We start from the raw sequence: 16155 nt of genomic DNA on the forward strand, positions 1-16155 counted from the left end.
CCATTCCAACACCGTTAGATTCCTATTCTTTTGGACAACACTGCTTCCATTTTTCATATTTTTAACATTTATATTTTTAATTTTATTCAACTTTATTCAACAAAAATTTATAATGTATTTCAATGGGGAGACCCTTCAAATCCTCATTCAACTTACTCATTTTTAAACTCTTACTACTTCCACATACATTGACATAGAGCCACCATTCAAACTTTAAAACGAAGACAAGACATTCAACTATTCAACTTGCATTTATCTTTTCAATATCTATTATACTTTTTCTTCAGTTCCAGTTTAAGTTTCATGATGTTTTTTCACCCGTTTCAGAGTTTATAATGGGTGTGTATGGGACGGAATGTTGGGGCTAGAGTGAGGCAGCTCAACTGCTAGAGTGAGAGGAGCAAAAAAATTAATCTTAAAATCTTTTTTAAAACTGCTGCTGTGTCCGCAGCGTTTGCTCTACAGGTATGATTTTACCCTCAAAACGTAGCCATGGCTGTCCTCTTTCATCCAATGTGTTTACTATTGTCCTAGGTGTTACGGTTCTTTCATAAATGTCACCAATGCACAGCCTCCTCCCTCCAACTCTTCCATAGACTCTAATGTTAAAATGGCTCAGAAGGTTGGTTTGAAAATCAGAAGAGCATGGTGTCTTTACACTGTCACCACGTCCATATAATAAACTCCACAGGCATGAAAACTGAGAATTCAGTAGACTAGAAGCTGCTGTCGCTCACGGTGAAAGAATTTTGTCAATACGACTTTTACTTTTCATTTGGGAACGATTTGTTTCGGCCTGACTTTTCTGTTCATTTTAAGCAGCAAAAGTGAGGCGCATGTCTGTGTACGTGTGTATGGAGCCATTGGGTGCAGTCACTATAGCAACCAGGCTCACACCTGCCTGCTTAACGAGCTCTGCCTGCCACTGTACCAAGATTCATCTTTAGCACTTCTCTTTCAACTGCTGCTGTGTCCACAGTGTTACAGCCATCATTTTACCCTCAAATTGTCGCCATTATTGTTCTCTTTCCAACACCGTATCTTTCAAAGCTCAGGCATTTAAACTTTTTAAACTGTGTGGATCAAAGTGGAGGGATCACATTTGAGTCATTCAGTGATTCAAAGAATATGACCTTTTAATATTCATTCAGATGTTTTCTGACTCTAAATGTTCTTTTCTCATTTCTTAGGGTTTTCTAATTTACATTTAAAACATTTTCAGTTTTTTTCCAACTCCTTCTTCTGTGTAACCTTCAGCTTTTAGCAGTTCAGCACCTTTGTTTTCAGGTTAAATTCGTTTTTTTTTTGTTGTTTTTTTTTAATCTCATTCAATATTTTTAACTCAAAATTCAGCAATTAATTCATTTCAGTGCATACATTCAGATTCAAGCATTCACACTGCAGTTTCTTCAGAAAATGCACTTTCTAGTTTTTTTCAAGCCTTTTTGAGCCCTAAACTAAAAATCAAAATTTCAAACCACTCATATGTACTTCACGGTCCTGTTACTCAAAATATCCACAGTATGAAAATGAAATAAATTCTGAGAGTTGGAACTTGTTCCAGATTTGACTGCTTTTAGATGGAACAACGTCAGACTGACTGTTTCCAGAACCTGCTTACAGTCTGAAGCAATGAAAATACATTTTAAACATCCACAGAAAAGCAACAAGGGCTATGACTGACCGAGCCCTTACTCTCTACAGTTAACAGTATGCAGCATTACCACAAACCGAAACCCTCTGCCAAACTCCCATGATGTGCATACATGAGGACTATTCTGACAAGTGTTCATGGAAATCAAGCACATGGAGCTCATCAAGAGACCTCGGGCATTCCTCTGGGCATGAACTGCTGCCACTGTGGCTTCATGACCGCTGAATGGCAATCACAGCTGAAAGGCAGCAGGAGCTGGTGAGGCTGGACAAGCACACATCAATACTAATTAAAAACCGCCTTCATCATTTTATGTCTTTGTTACAATCAAAGCTGATGGGCTTTCCGTCCTCATGCTTGTCATGTTATTTGTAAATCATGGCGAACATCCCACCAAATCTCTCTGCTGTGGTTTTGCTAAGTGACGTTTTGAAAGCACAGTGAGGGGAAGTGATGAAATCCAGCAGCTGAACAGGCATAAGGAAATCGAGTAGAGCTGTCTGGATTTATGTGAGTGTCGCATGCTTAATGAGAAGTCTTTGTTAAGGGTTCTTTGTGGACATGTGGCAGTGTGGATTTATTTGTAGCCACATCAACAAGCCCATATCACAAAGACGAGTTGAATGAACTCCGACTTAATATAGACAATGTGCAGCGATGTGTGCAATGAGACTGTACAGCCGATAATCCTTCACAGCAGCAAGTGAAATACTTGGCAGGCCAATTGCATCCCTCCAACATCTTATTAGCCTCTCTCTGCAAAGGCAAGTCCATTCTTTAGCGCAGCAGCTTAGCAGATTAGAACTTAAGTCTTTGCAATATAAACCGATGATACAACATCATCTCCATTCAGCCTGCAGCTTGTGACGGGCTGAACTTTGCTCTCGAGAACAAGGAACGCGCTCTTGGTGCACGTGGAGCCTGTGCATATGCATGTTCCCTTGACAGCAATCAATCAGCCTACTAGCAGTAGCCTTAGCATATGGATAGTTTCCATAGTAACCAGCTCCTTGCACCCCCACTATGTGATGTTACTGTACCGGTAAAGACTCAGATGCAAATGTGCTCTGTGCAGTCCACTGTCTGCATCTGACTGTAGCCTGTTAAAATTGAGCCAAATTCAGTTGTTTCAGCTCAGATGGAAATGACTGTATTAAAAAGTAGCTTAATAGCAGCAGATCCCCCAATAAAGACACAGCTGCACACCCCGATTTACAGCTACAATACCACTGCTCTAATTGGACTTCTAGGTTATAGAAGTAGGTTCTATAAAGGGTTGTTCACATTTTCACAAGTGTACTTACACTTAGTTTTAAGCTGATTTTTTTTTATTTTTTAAACAAATGGAAAATTCTGAAGGATGTCTGTCATACTGACATAATATTGGCAATGGATCTACTGCCGCATTGAATAATTCACATTACAGTACAATTAGAACATTCTCCTTGGGACTTGGGGGGAATAAAGAAACCGGTGGTTCCTCCAGTGCTTTGTTGAATTTTCTCACATTACTCCCTAGTGCAGTGGTTAACGCAATCACTTGGGAAGTGAAAGGTCACTGGTTTCAAAGGTCACAGTCCAGAAGGGCATCTGGCCAATTCTGAACATTGGCTGTGGAAAAAACTGGATTTTGACTGCATGTGGTTGCAGACCTGGTCCTGACATTGCTTTGCATTCACTGGAAAAAGCCTCAATAATATTGATCATGTTCCTGCAGCATTAATATAAAAAGGATGACTAAGGATAGGATCGTTAAATGAGGTGAAAAATGTCAGTGACTATAAGATGTCATACAGTGTCCATGTACATGAGTCTATGGTGTTCCCAAGTACACGATGTGTAAACCAGCAGCTTGGTGTTAATGACAGATTTTTTTGCATGTTACTCAAATCAACATAGATGTCATGAATCACTGTGCAGCAACAGCTTCAACCATGCATTTTGTATTTGTGGGTTCTCTTACATGCACACACTCTGATACAGTGCAATTACAATTAATGTGAGTATTTGATTATTTGGATAAACTAGTGGAGCATTGTTCTAATGGAGTTTTTTCACCTGTATTGTTAAGGTGCTGGAATATCTATGACCCCTGCAGAGCGCTTCTTCCACACTGCGCTGCAGAAGTAGTGCACAGTGCAAGGGGGAGCGAGTGCTTGGAGACCTTCGTTCAGAGAACCTTTGATGACTTCTGATCACTTGTGTTTAAAAAAAATAAATATAAAAAATACACATACAACATTACACAACACATTTATGTCTCCCCCTGTTACACAGATGAGATCACTATGGCTGAAATAACCAGACAGGTGTCTGTAACAGGGGAATGCATATAAAAAAATTAAAATATTCCTTTGCAACAACATTTCTTGATGTATTTGATTACACTCAAGCAACCACCCAGCTGCAGTCCAATTAGTTCATATTTTTCTGCTCTGTAGCCACACTGACTACAGTTTTTGCGTGCCTCAGCTGTAATTGCAGCAAGAAGAGTCCATCTTCTTCTTGCACATTTGAAATAGGTTTAAAATTTATTTTTAATGACTTATAATTACATTAAGAATTTCTTTATGAGCCTGTCAGTCAAATGACAGAAAGTCTAAAATCTGCTAAGATTGGGCCTCTGTGTGGGTGCGTGTGTGCATGTCCATTTGTCATAAATGAGTGTGCATCATGTCAGCATTAGGTTTATATGCTTATGAATATTGATGTGAATTATGAATGCTATAAGTGGTTCCTTAATGTCTTTTTGTACTCCTATAGAGGTCAGCATGTTTAATGTACATTTATCTCAGCCCACACCTACAACAGTTGTTTTCAGAGGTACTACATGTGCATGCATCAGCAAGGAGAGCTGAGCAAAAAGAGAAGAAGAAAAAAAACTTCGTTATTTAGAGTGCAATGATGTCATTACATGTGAAAAACCATTATTTGCAGTATTTCACTCATTACTCTCTGACAGTGCTCTCCTGAGGGATGTGGGGTTTCTACAAACTTGCTGGAAGCCAGTCACTGCCAGCACAAGCTGGTCTCCATGGTAAGGGTTGCCTGGGGTGACAAGTGGTCCTGTCAGACACTGATGATGAGCACTAACAGAAGGTAGGCACTGTCCATCAGCTGATAGACTCGACTAACACTGACAAGTGATCCGAGTTTGGATTACAAAACTGCTTCTGTTCAAATCTGCATATGTTCAGTCTCAGTCGAATCAGTCTCAGATTCGACTTCACACCACATCCAGCTGTGACTATGTTCAGACTGTTGGGATATTGGAGCTCATTTTAGAATATCACTGATGAGCAACAATACAATTTAACACAATTACATTTTTTCTTTTTTTTTTTAATTCTCGAGTGCTACTGTACACGCTTTAAAACTTGTGTACCCATTTCCATTTCATCAGTGTACATAGTGATGTTAAAAATATAGTGACATATTTGGACAATATTGCTTATATACAGTCTTACGCTGTGTTACATAAACCATCTGTTCAGGTTGTGTGCTTCTGTTAAGTATAGGTAGAGCTGGGCGATAGAACGATAACGATATGTATCGCGATATAACTTTTACTCGATAGAGAAATTAAGCTATCGTGATAGACTTCGCCGCTCTTGTCCTCTTAAAAAAAAAAAAAAAAAAAAAAAAAAAAAAAAAAAAAGATCAGCCAATCCAAATTAAGTAGCGCAGAGCCAAACCAATCACAGCCGCAGCGTCACGTCGCGTGACTTGTAACGTACAGCACAAGTGCCAAGCCACACGTGTGTTTGTTTGGGAAGCAGCCAGCGCATAATGGAGGAAAAGAGTGTGCCGACTAGAAAAATCAACCGAGCGTGACCGAAGAGAAAACAGATGATGGTTACAACGCCGGAGAGACTGTCGAACGGAAGAGCCATAGAAGTTCCGTAGTGTGAAGGTATTTCGGCTATTTCAAGTCTGACAAAAAACAGAGTAGCGTGCACTGTAAATTGTGCCGAAAGCAAGTCTGGAAATACAATGAACTGGTGCATGCGTCACACTGTGCGCCACGTTATTGTTTCGGTGAAATGAATTTCTACAATACTGTTAATTCTACTCTCTGCAGTGTTTAAATGCTTACATATACACACAGTTACTGTCCCTCCACACATACGACTCGGTTCTGCTTCTATGCCCCAGCTTTGTTTACTTTTTCCCACCGAGGCTTCTAGACTTCTGATTGGCCAATATTTCTGCACGGTTAGGAATCTAGCGCCACCTGCTGCTTTGGCATGTTCATAGCAGCGTTTTCCTTCATTTCTGCCTTTATGTGTGGACGGGATTATTTTTTAAAACGAAAACGGAAAATCTCCGTTTTCAAAAATACCCGTGTACGTGTGGACGTAGCCTCAGTGTCTGACTGGAAGCGCTAATTCGTCATTCGGCTTTTGTCAGACTAAAGTAACTGTTAAAACTGTTTGAAAAGCTCAGCTATACAACAAGGAGAGATTGAGAATTTCCTTTTAGTTCTCAGTTTATTTGATATTGACAAAAGTTAGTCAGTTTTGTCTGTTCTTCTGTAAAACAAACTAAGATTTATTTTTAGAATTAATATTTTGTTTCTAAGTGGAATTGACAATTTAGTAGTCTGTTTCGTTTGTTCTATTTTGAAACTTAAACGCTTTAGCGGCTGCCTTTTGTGTAGTTTGCAATATTTGCCTTTATCTGAAAAAGTCTCATGTTCCTTAAGTACATCTACCCTGTTGAACTTATTATGGGAAATAAATATTTAAATAAAAACAAGCTGCTGATTATTTCACATTTTACTTGTGAGCAACGGCACATTTAAATCTTGCAAATAGTTATTTGGCTTATATCGTGATAGATATCGTTATCGCCTGAAATGAAAAAAAAAACATATCGTGATATGAAAAAATCTCATATCGCCCAGCTCTAAGTATAGGTAACAGTTTTTATAAGGGATTTTTGGTTTCCATAGCACAATAACTAATTAAAGCTTCACCAAACAAATAACAACTAAAGAATCAATAAAGAGGTGAACTAAAGTGTGAGAATCTCATAACCTCACTTTCCAGAGAATGAACCACTGGACATGCCCACTGTCTTCATGCAGTTGATGAAATCATTATTCCTTACAGCAGAAATAATCAGAATCTGCTGCAGTTTTCAGTAAAGTTTAACTGTTTCGAAATATTATCCAAGACACTGATTTGCATTTTATTTCAATCTATTCTAATAAAATGTGCTTCGGGCACTTCATATATTGTTTCCAAAGAAAACACTGACGCACCGCATTATTGCCATTCAACCCAAAACTGGTTCAGCACCATGCATGTCATCTGACATGCAAACTGACTGTTAGAGTAGGTTTAGCAAAGAATCTTTATCATCCTTTGGAGGCATTTAAGTCAGCTTAAAAGTGGAGCTCTTTGCCAATTCTTTATCTTTCCTCCTGCTTCCAGTCTGCCGTGTGAGTGTCCAAGTGTGCGCTCTCCCTTTCACCTACCGCACTCATGACTTATTTGGAATAGCCAGAGACTCAACTGACAGATTTACGGCACACTAAAGGGGAGATGGAGTATGAAAACATGTGGATAAGGACGACTGAGCACCTGATGCACTAGGTGGACAGAAGAGGCCCGCAGGCTGGCAGGCACCCACACCCACCTAACACTTAAACAAGAACAAAGCGTAGGAAGGGGAGGTGAGCTCAGAGTTGGCAGCACGTCAGTTTGTCTGGCCTCACTCAGGTGTGACGGCTTGTGGGTAACTGTTGATGGTTCCCTTTACTTTCACATGTGCAGCCCACTAATTTTAAGTGCATAGACATCAGCTCACCATAATAGACGACCTAGTTATGGCTTACTTAGAAATTGGGGCTTAGGTAGGTCCATCTTTCTGGCACGTGTTCCAATTTAGTGATCCTTGAATTCCACCCACTTTTCCCTGCCTTCCTTCAATATGACAAATGTACTGAGGTAACAGGCTCCTAGCCATGCTTATCCAATACATTAGCATAAAACTGGTGCGGTTGTCAGACCTACTTTTAAAATGATGGGTGCATGTGTCTATATAAATAGCCCTTAAGGTGCTTAAGCAGCTCTGTTCCCAAAATGAGGGGAAAAGGGAGCCAGAGAGATGTCTTGGAATGGACAGAACAAGATGACCTGTGTGGGCGATGAAGGAAACTGTGGTTTTTAAAAAACCCCCAAAGGGATTTCTCTCTATACGCAATTGGCAATGCAGCTATCTAAATTGAATGGTCCACTCAGAATGCTAAACGAATCAGATATTAGTGGAAGAATTTTGTATTGGCTTCTCGCTTCCTTTTACATTGCATCGGCAAACAAACGAGTTCCACGCAATCAACTGCCATGAATTAGTCTCTGCTCAAGAAATGGAGGCTAACAACAGAATTACTACACAGACCACTAAAATAAGTGATAGCTAACAGCACATGCAACATTATAGGCAAACAAACAACCAATCTTAAATGGGCTTAGTATAAATGTGTTTAGCTCCAGTGGTCATTCCATACCAGTTCTGCCTGGGAAGCTTTCTAATACGTCTTAGGAAGGCCCTTAGTGTGACAGCTCCTTAGTAGTGAAGCTAAATATTACCAAGATGGGATCTGCCATGTTAATATTATGACATCTCTGGTGTACGGTGAAAGGCAGCTATAATGCGTCATCCATCTTTACATGCAGTCTTGCAAGAGAGACCCAACTGTTTACCCACTACCTCAGTCAAATCTCTAATTGCTGTCAATCATAACCAAATGCATGTAGCAGCAGTTTGAAAGCTCTGTGGTACATAATATAGGATAGAACACCAGTTGAAAAAGGGTGTCATTGAGACCACTGTTTCATTGTTCTACTCAAAGTGCACCCACAAGAGCAGCACTCAGCCAGTCATCAGTGCTGATCACAAGTCCTAAACTGATGTCCTCTTTACTTCAAAGGGTACTTCATTTAAATGCTTAATTTACACCAAAATGGGCAGATAGAATTACCAGAATCACTTTAGCCAGAAAACATGTCTGACTGTTACATCTATTCGATACTAGAAGTGGGACATTTTGATCAACAACACCACATTCTGACTTAATAGCAAGCATAACAACACTTTGGATTTAAAAAAAAAAAAAGACAAAAAAAAAAAAGCAACAACCCACACTTGGTAAGTGCTTGCAAGTCAGTGAATGAGCTCAACCTTAATCTTAGACCTTGCATAAATTAAGTTACAGCTTGCATCTGTGCTGTGAACACTGCTAACAGTGCTGAACGCCAGACAGCAAGGAAGAAGAAACTATGGCTTTTACATGGGGCAATCCTTGACCAACAAACTAGTGAGCAAAGTGACTGATCAACAATTAACCACCCACCTTTGCACACAAAAGAAAAAGTCAGCTAACCCGTTTCCACAGCAACCGACCACTAGAGCAGGGCGATAGGACCAAAAATATTTATCACGATATACATTTGAAAATTTGCGGTAACGATATAACTGACGATATAATTGACACTAGACAAAATACTTTACAACTCCACAACTTTATTCGTGAACAAAACAAAAAAAAAACAAAAAAACAAAAAAAAAAAACCATCAATGTACTTTCACTTAAACAAGCAGCTTTTTTTTTTATGTGCATTAAAGTTATATAAAAATTTAACAGTGCAAACGCAAATTCCTTGCTGACAGTTTAACCAAAAGGCAGTTGGAAATTGGCCGACATATCCTCAGCATAACCATGTATAATATCTACAAAACGTAAGAGGTTATACACACACACACACACACACACACACACACACACACACTACGGTAATATTATGTTGAAGCACAGTACGTATCACTCCGCGAGGCTCCTGCCTACGTTAGCCTAATGCTCCTCAAGCGGTGCGGCTACGTAGCTTAGCAAAGTCGTACTAAAACATTTGACCGATGTTCGAGCGCCGTGTACCACATAAAATCGTTTTGAGGTCAGTAAACACAACCAGAATTCATACATAAGGCACACGGGATTATAAGGGGCACTGCCGACTTTCAGAAAAATCAAAGGATTGATTTTAAGTGTTCCGTATTTTGCAAAAAACATGGTAATAACGACGGCCCGCTAGCATGCTCTACCAAAAATAGTGCTTTGTTGTGTATCTGACAGACGAAAGCTAAACCAGTTCCACACCACTGAAGTTGCAGCATTTTTACAAACCAATTCTGGTTCATCTGTTTCATTCACCGATCTGCTTTCACCCTTGCCATTCTCTGTCGCCGCCATGCTTTTTCCCGCCATGTGCGTATGAAAACAAAGGCACTGCGCATGCGCGTTTTACCCATATTCTATCGCAATATTTCATTTTCTTATCGTTGCCCAACATTATACTGGTATTACCATGAATGGTACGATATGGCCCAGCCCTACCTACCACCACAACAAATGGGTGTGTAAATACTGGAATTAAGGGGGGGGGGTATCAGTGTTGAAAGGAAGGGGGAGAAAGACGATGAAACAGGAGGGAGGTAATGAAACACAATGAGAATTGGAGGCAAACACAGTTGATTTACAACCAGGGGTGGACATGCATGTCAGCAGGATGTCTGAACCCCTTCTTATGTGGTGTAAATTGCTGCCATTACACCGACTGTGGTATCATGAGGCCTGGTGTGGTTGATAGAAAGATCAGGCCAAAATCCAGTGACACCATGATAGCCAGTTACAGGTATAAAAGTGATTTAAAAAAGTAAAAATAATAAATAATCAAAATAATAATAAATAAACAAATAAATCCCGTCTCAGTAGGTGTGGCTTTCAACTGTATCTGGGACTCAAGACCAAAGTTTGGCGTTGAGTCTGTGAGGATGAGAAAACTGCTTTAATGTGGGGTATTAAGGGACAATACAGACAGGAGAAGGGTAAAAGGATACTCATCTCTTTTCGCTTCCTGGGGAGTGGGATGAAGAACAAAGGAGTCCAAGTGGGGGTAGAACGAGGGGAAGAAAGGAATGAAAGAACTACATGACACATGAAAAACCAAGAACCGAGAAAGCGAACAATCAGTGAATCCTCTGTGAGACCCAGGAATAAGGGAGCACTGACATCTCCGAGCATACATATTGACGCTTCTATTCTTCTCTACATCAGAGAGATGTGCTTTGTGTCTAATATCATACACTGATCTCCCATGTGCAATCTGCCACAACACAGGCTCGTCTGAACATTTGAGACTTCCAAACTCAACAGACAAAAACACGATATACCAGGCAGACAAATGGGAGTACGATAGTGTCGATTCATGGATCATTAATCTATAATTTAAAATGTTAAGCAAAATGAAAATGAAAACAAACGGTTTATTTTTGCAAAGACTAATGAAGCTCGTCAATAGAAAACAAACTATAAATGTTCTGAGAGTTAAACTAATGAGAATCACTAACAATTTACTTGCTAAAAGCACATCCATTCCTGACAGACCAGTGCAGACTGCTGTATAGTCACTTCCATGCTATACTGGCACACCTTTTAGCTACATCTTATATGCGATTAGGTCTATGTTGCCGCAAAGAATTTACCCGAGTAGGTATTTTTGGAAACTCATCTTAGCATTTCATGTTTTTAACTTTTACATCCATCGCAAAGATCACCATCATCACTGCTGAATGAGGAGTACCACCTGCAGGACGGCAGCTCCTGATACCAGTCCTTTATCTTTTCTAGTCACAAACGATGCTGTCATGATGCCAGAACTTCAAATAGTATCACGCACAAAAATAGGCAACAATCATGAAAGACAGCAATGAATGAATATCTAATCCCACAGTAATTTTTACTGTTGATTAGAATAGTTTGTTTTTTTGGACAGCCCTAGTCACAGAGTACCCGACAATCAAACGACCTCCAAAAGGCCTGAGCCTTGTGGTGTGGCTTTCACACTTTTCACCCCCCCCCCCCACCCACCCAAAAAAAAATAAAAATAAAAGACAAAACAAAACAAAACACATTGAGCTCTTATATGTGGGAAACTGTACACCATACAACCACATACCCACATCCTCTTATTAGACCTAACTGAGGGGCCAAGTGGACAATTGAGACAGCCGAGCTTATATCCTCAGGACATTCCACTGATCATCGCTGTGACCGAACTCTGAAATCACATTACATTAAAAGAATGATACCACTGGCTGACAGTCGGCTGCTTAAATGTGTCGCCATATATTGACAATAAAAACAATTGACCAAATGTTCTGTAGGACAGAGAGAAGAAATACCTCGACCTTCTAAAGTTCGGGGCTGTGTTGTACTCACTTTTTGAAAACAGCAGTAAATGTTAACACTTCAAAGCAAGATTTCCTTTGGTCTGGGCCGGACATTACAGCAGCTTCACGTTCAGCCGTGGATCCATACATTCAGAACACTCAATGAAATCCCTCTTTTTGATAGCATACAACTTTAAAGTGGATTCTCCGTTTCAACCATGTTACTAGCTGTCCAAGGGCTTATCACTGATATAAAAAGGACTAGCATACAGTGATTTGTGAACTGAAACTAGTCAAAGAAAAGTGCCATGCCTAATCCTTACACAGACCACATTAGTATTTTAACATATTTTTCACACTAGCCAAATCCCACCTTCACACGAAGATGGGAAAATGTTATCATATATACGCAACAAGTGTGATCGTCATGATGTAACGACAGATGTACTGTGGCATGTTTTGTTCACAGAGCCAACTTTAACCTTAAGTTTCTCACCATTCAAGGCTAGACGCTTAACTCAGAAGCACACTGGGAAATCCTCCAGAACTCCCCCTCAACTGTCTGCTGTCCACACATGGCTCACAGCCATGGACACGGCGTCCGTGCCACACTGTTGGCAACGCCCCCAGCCTGTTTTGGGCCTGCGCGCAACATGCAGGCAAGAGCTGGAGGGTTGACTGAGGGCAGGGCTGTTACGCAATCTGAGCCGACTCCAGTCTCTGGGTTAGGGAATGATGACATTTAACAGAAAACACACAAAGCCAGCGCACGCACGCACGCACATTCATTATGTTTAAGTTTGGGACAGCAGTGAAATGGACAGAGCTGGATGTTTGCCTTCTGCGTGTCTGAAAGTTGAAGTCTGTATGAAAGTGCCACAAATGAAGTATGAATAGCACGCTTTAGTACAGAGACATCTTTCAGCTGCTTCCTAGTGGTTAACAAAGCAGCAGTCCCTCCTATTGTGGGCTTTTTGTAGATGGAAATTCATTGAGCATTTCTAACTGCCTCAAACCATATATCCTGAGAGCCAACACATGTTATAAGCACTTGGAAATCATCCACACTATTACCAATGGGTAATCCTCCACATCACTCGTGTATTAAATATTAGATAAACATGCCTTTGCTAGAATTGCTCCCTCCTCTCCCAGTTTCGCTGGACTCCAAGATGTTACAGCACAAATCACACCCTGGGTCACTGAAGCCCTAATGAGCTGCTCTAAATAGAAGTCTTTCCTGATTTGCAGCCATAAACATTACATATCCACAGTGTGGAAAATTTGCCCAACACATCCAACTCTCCGCATTTCTGCAGCGATGCAAATGCAATCAGCAAAACTGGCTGTAGTCGACTCGGTAGAGAGCTACGAGATATATATATATGAAACTCAAATCTGTGTGTGCATGCTGACTACAAATTAAGTTCAAGTAGGTATCAACACAGCAGTCCACAGACAACCTAAAAAGCTGCATGAGCTCTAGTAAGAGAAGCCCATGCAAAACTTAAACAAGAATTAAGCAGAAAAGTCAAGACATTCAATTTGTGCCAGTCTCACTTTGGAAAGTGCTCCCCTAAATGCATGCTATGTAACATGTTTTGATAAATTATACAGTATTAAAGCTCAACACTGTCAGAAAACAAACAGCAGAAGGTAAAAGCAGATGCTGGAGATTACTGAAGACCGTAAAGGGAATGGAAAGAAATTATATCTTCCCTTCCTATGTCATTTCTGTTGCAACACTTTCTTCATCTCTCCATGTGTTCCCCTCACCCACCAATCAGTCACAGCAAGCAGTTGCTCCTCCCTAAGCCTAGTTCTGCTAGAGCTGTCTTACTTTTAAAAGGGAGTTTTTTCTTCCCAGTCACTTAGTGCTTGCTCTGAGGGAATTTGCATTTAGACGACTCATTGTGAACTTGTTCTACATCCCAAACAAAAAACAAACAAAAAAAACAAAACAAAAAAACAAAACAAAACTGATCTGAACAGTAGAGCATGTGACCAAAAATATTTATCACGATATACATTCGAAAATTTGTGATAACGCTATAACTGACGATATAATTGACACTAGACAAAATACTTTACAACTCCACAACTTTATTAGTGCAAAAAAAAAAACCCCCCAAAAAAAACATCAATGTATTTTCACTTAAACAAGCAGCTGTTTTTTTATGTGCATTAAAGTTATATAAAAATTTAACAGTGCAAATGCAAATTCCTTGCTGACAGTTTAACCAAAAAGCATTTCCAGTGGAAATTGGCCGACATATCCTCAGCATAACCATGTATAATATCCACAAAACTTAAGAGGTTATATACACACACACACACACACACACACACACAAAATACGATAATATTATGTTGAAGCACAGTATGTATCACTCCGTGAGGCTCCTGACTACGGTAGCCGTAATGCTCCAACAATCCATCAAGCGGTGCGGCTTCGTAGCTTAGCAAAGTCGTACTAAAACATTTGACAGATTTTCCAGCGCCGTGTACCACATAAAATCGTTTTGAGGTCAGTAAACACAACCAGAATTCATACATAAGGCACACGGGATTATAAGGGGCACTGTCGACTTTCAGAAAAATCAAAGGATTGATTTTAAGTGTTCCGCATTTTCCAAAAAACAAGGTAATAACGACGGCCCGCTAGCATGCTCTACCAAAAATAGTGCTTTGTTGTGTATCTGACGGACGAAAGCTAAACCAGTTCCACATCACTGAAGTTGCAGCATTTTTACAAACCAATTCTGGTTCATCGGTTTCATTCAAAGATCCGCTTTCGCCTTTTTCATTCTCTGTCGCTGCCATGTTTTTTCCGCCATGTGCATATGAAAACAAAGGCACTGTGCATGTGCGTTTTACCCATATTCTATGGCATTTTCTTATCGTTGCCCAACATTATACCAGTATTACCGTGAACGGTATGATATGGCCCAGCCCTACTGAACAGAACCTTTTGTGCCAGCCTGTCAGAAAAATAATTTCAAAGATTAAAGTGCAGAAAACACAGTGTTGTACTTACGATCTAGTCCGTTAACGTAACGAATCGACACTTCACAGTGCCCCCACACAGCGCTGACGATAGGATAGAGTCTCTTGCCCTTCAGCCCCCTGAAAGCCACTCCTAAGTACTGTCCATCTACCATGAAGCTCAGCGTGCCTTCATCCATGTCTAGTATCACTGTCAGACAGTCCGGAAGCACAAACGATTCATCTGGCTCCAGGAAAGAGGGATATGTGGGTGCTGATGTGGAAACAGGCCGGTTCTTCCCATCATGGTAGAGTCTGTTCCGACCCAAGTCCCAGCCCCAGGACTCCGAGTCTGAGCCCACCAAGGCTGTGTAGCCCACCGAGTGTAGAGGCGCTTCAGCAGAGGCCACTCCCACAACAGCGTGGGTGCCTCTCTGTCTGGCTGGCCAGTGAATCCTCCATACATGGAGGCCCCTTGTATATCCCACCTTACCTCGGATACAGTCTGTGCTTTGTGCTACAGGGTGTCTGTGGAACGTCAGCTTGTCATCCTCCTTAACAAAGACATTGAGTGATCGGTCGTCAGGGTTCCAGGCGTGCTGAAGCTGAGTCTCTGGGCTTGCAGGGGGCATGTCCAGCAGCAAGTCCAGCCTAGGTGGCCGACAGAAATCTGGGCCCCGCAGTTCACGTCGAACAGGCCTGTATGATGGCTCTCCACGTACGTCGACTGACTTAATGGTTCCAGAGATCTTTTGGCCCATGGTTGGGAAGGTGCAAGGAAGGAAGGGTCAGAGGGGAGGGAAATGGATGGACCAAGGGTGATAATGAGGGGCTGGTAAGTCCTGACGTTACCTCATGGGCGCAATGGTAATGCAGAGTCTGGTTGGAAAGTACCGTCTTCAACCAGGGGAAACAACACTCCTGAAATGTAAGAAAACACAAAATTAATTTAAAAAGAGTTACCCATGACACATTCATTTTCAGCTCCTTATTTTTATTCTTGGACTATTTTGTATAAAGCTACTTTAACAGTGTACATCTGATTGGTGCAGCCAGTTAGTTCATCCACTGTCAGGTACTTCATTCAGCTGCCTTTAAAGAGAGTTCCTCATCCCAGTCAGAAACCAGCTGCACTGCTATGGACTGTAGCTGCCAGTGCTTGTTGTTCTCTTATGCAGATTCTGTGCATGTACGCGAGCCAAACCAGAACTTCAACCATGTATAAAAAAATTAATTTAAAAAAAAAAAAAAAAAAAAAAAAAAAAAAAAAAAAAAAAGGTCAT

General features: G+C 40.7%; 1 protein-coding gene across 5 annotated transcripts in view; it reads right to left on the minus strand.

Annotated features, from left to right (window-relative positions):
* The window catches only part of LOC113037033 (SPRY domain-containing SOCS box protein 4), a 63016-nt gene that overhangs the window by 5302 nt on the left and 41559 nt on the right, over positions 1 to 16155 (minus strand). For all 5 annotated transcript variants that reach the window (XM_026193747.2, XM_026193745.2, XM_026193746.2 and 2 more), the window contains one exon: positions 14925 to 15793. In XM_026193747.2, the coding sequence (XP_026049532.1) occupies positions 14925 to 15633 (709 nt within the window). In that variant the 5' untranslated portion in view covers positions 15634 to 15793. The remainder of the gene's footprint in view (positions 1 to 14924; positions 15794 to 16155) is intronic.

The sequence above is a fragment of the Astatotilapia calliptera genome, chromosome 14 (genome assembly GCF_964374335.1).
Source record: "Astatotilapia calliptera chromosome 14, fAstCal68.1, whole genome shotgun sequence".
In the NCBI taxonomy this organism is placed as follows: domain Eukaryota; kingdom Metazoa; phylum Chordata; class Actinopteri; order Cichliformes; family Cichlidae; genus Astatotilapia; species Astatotilapia calliptera.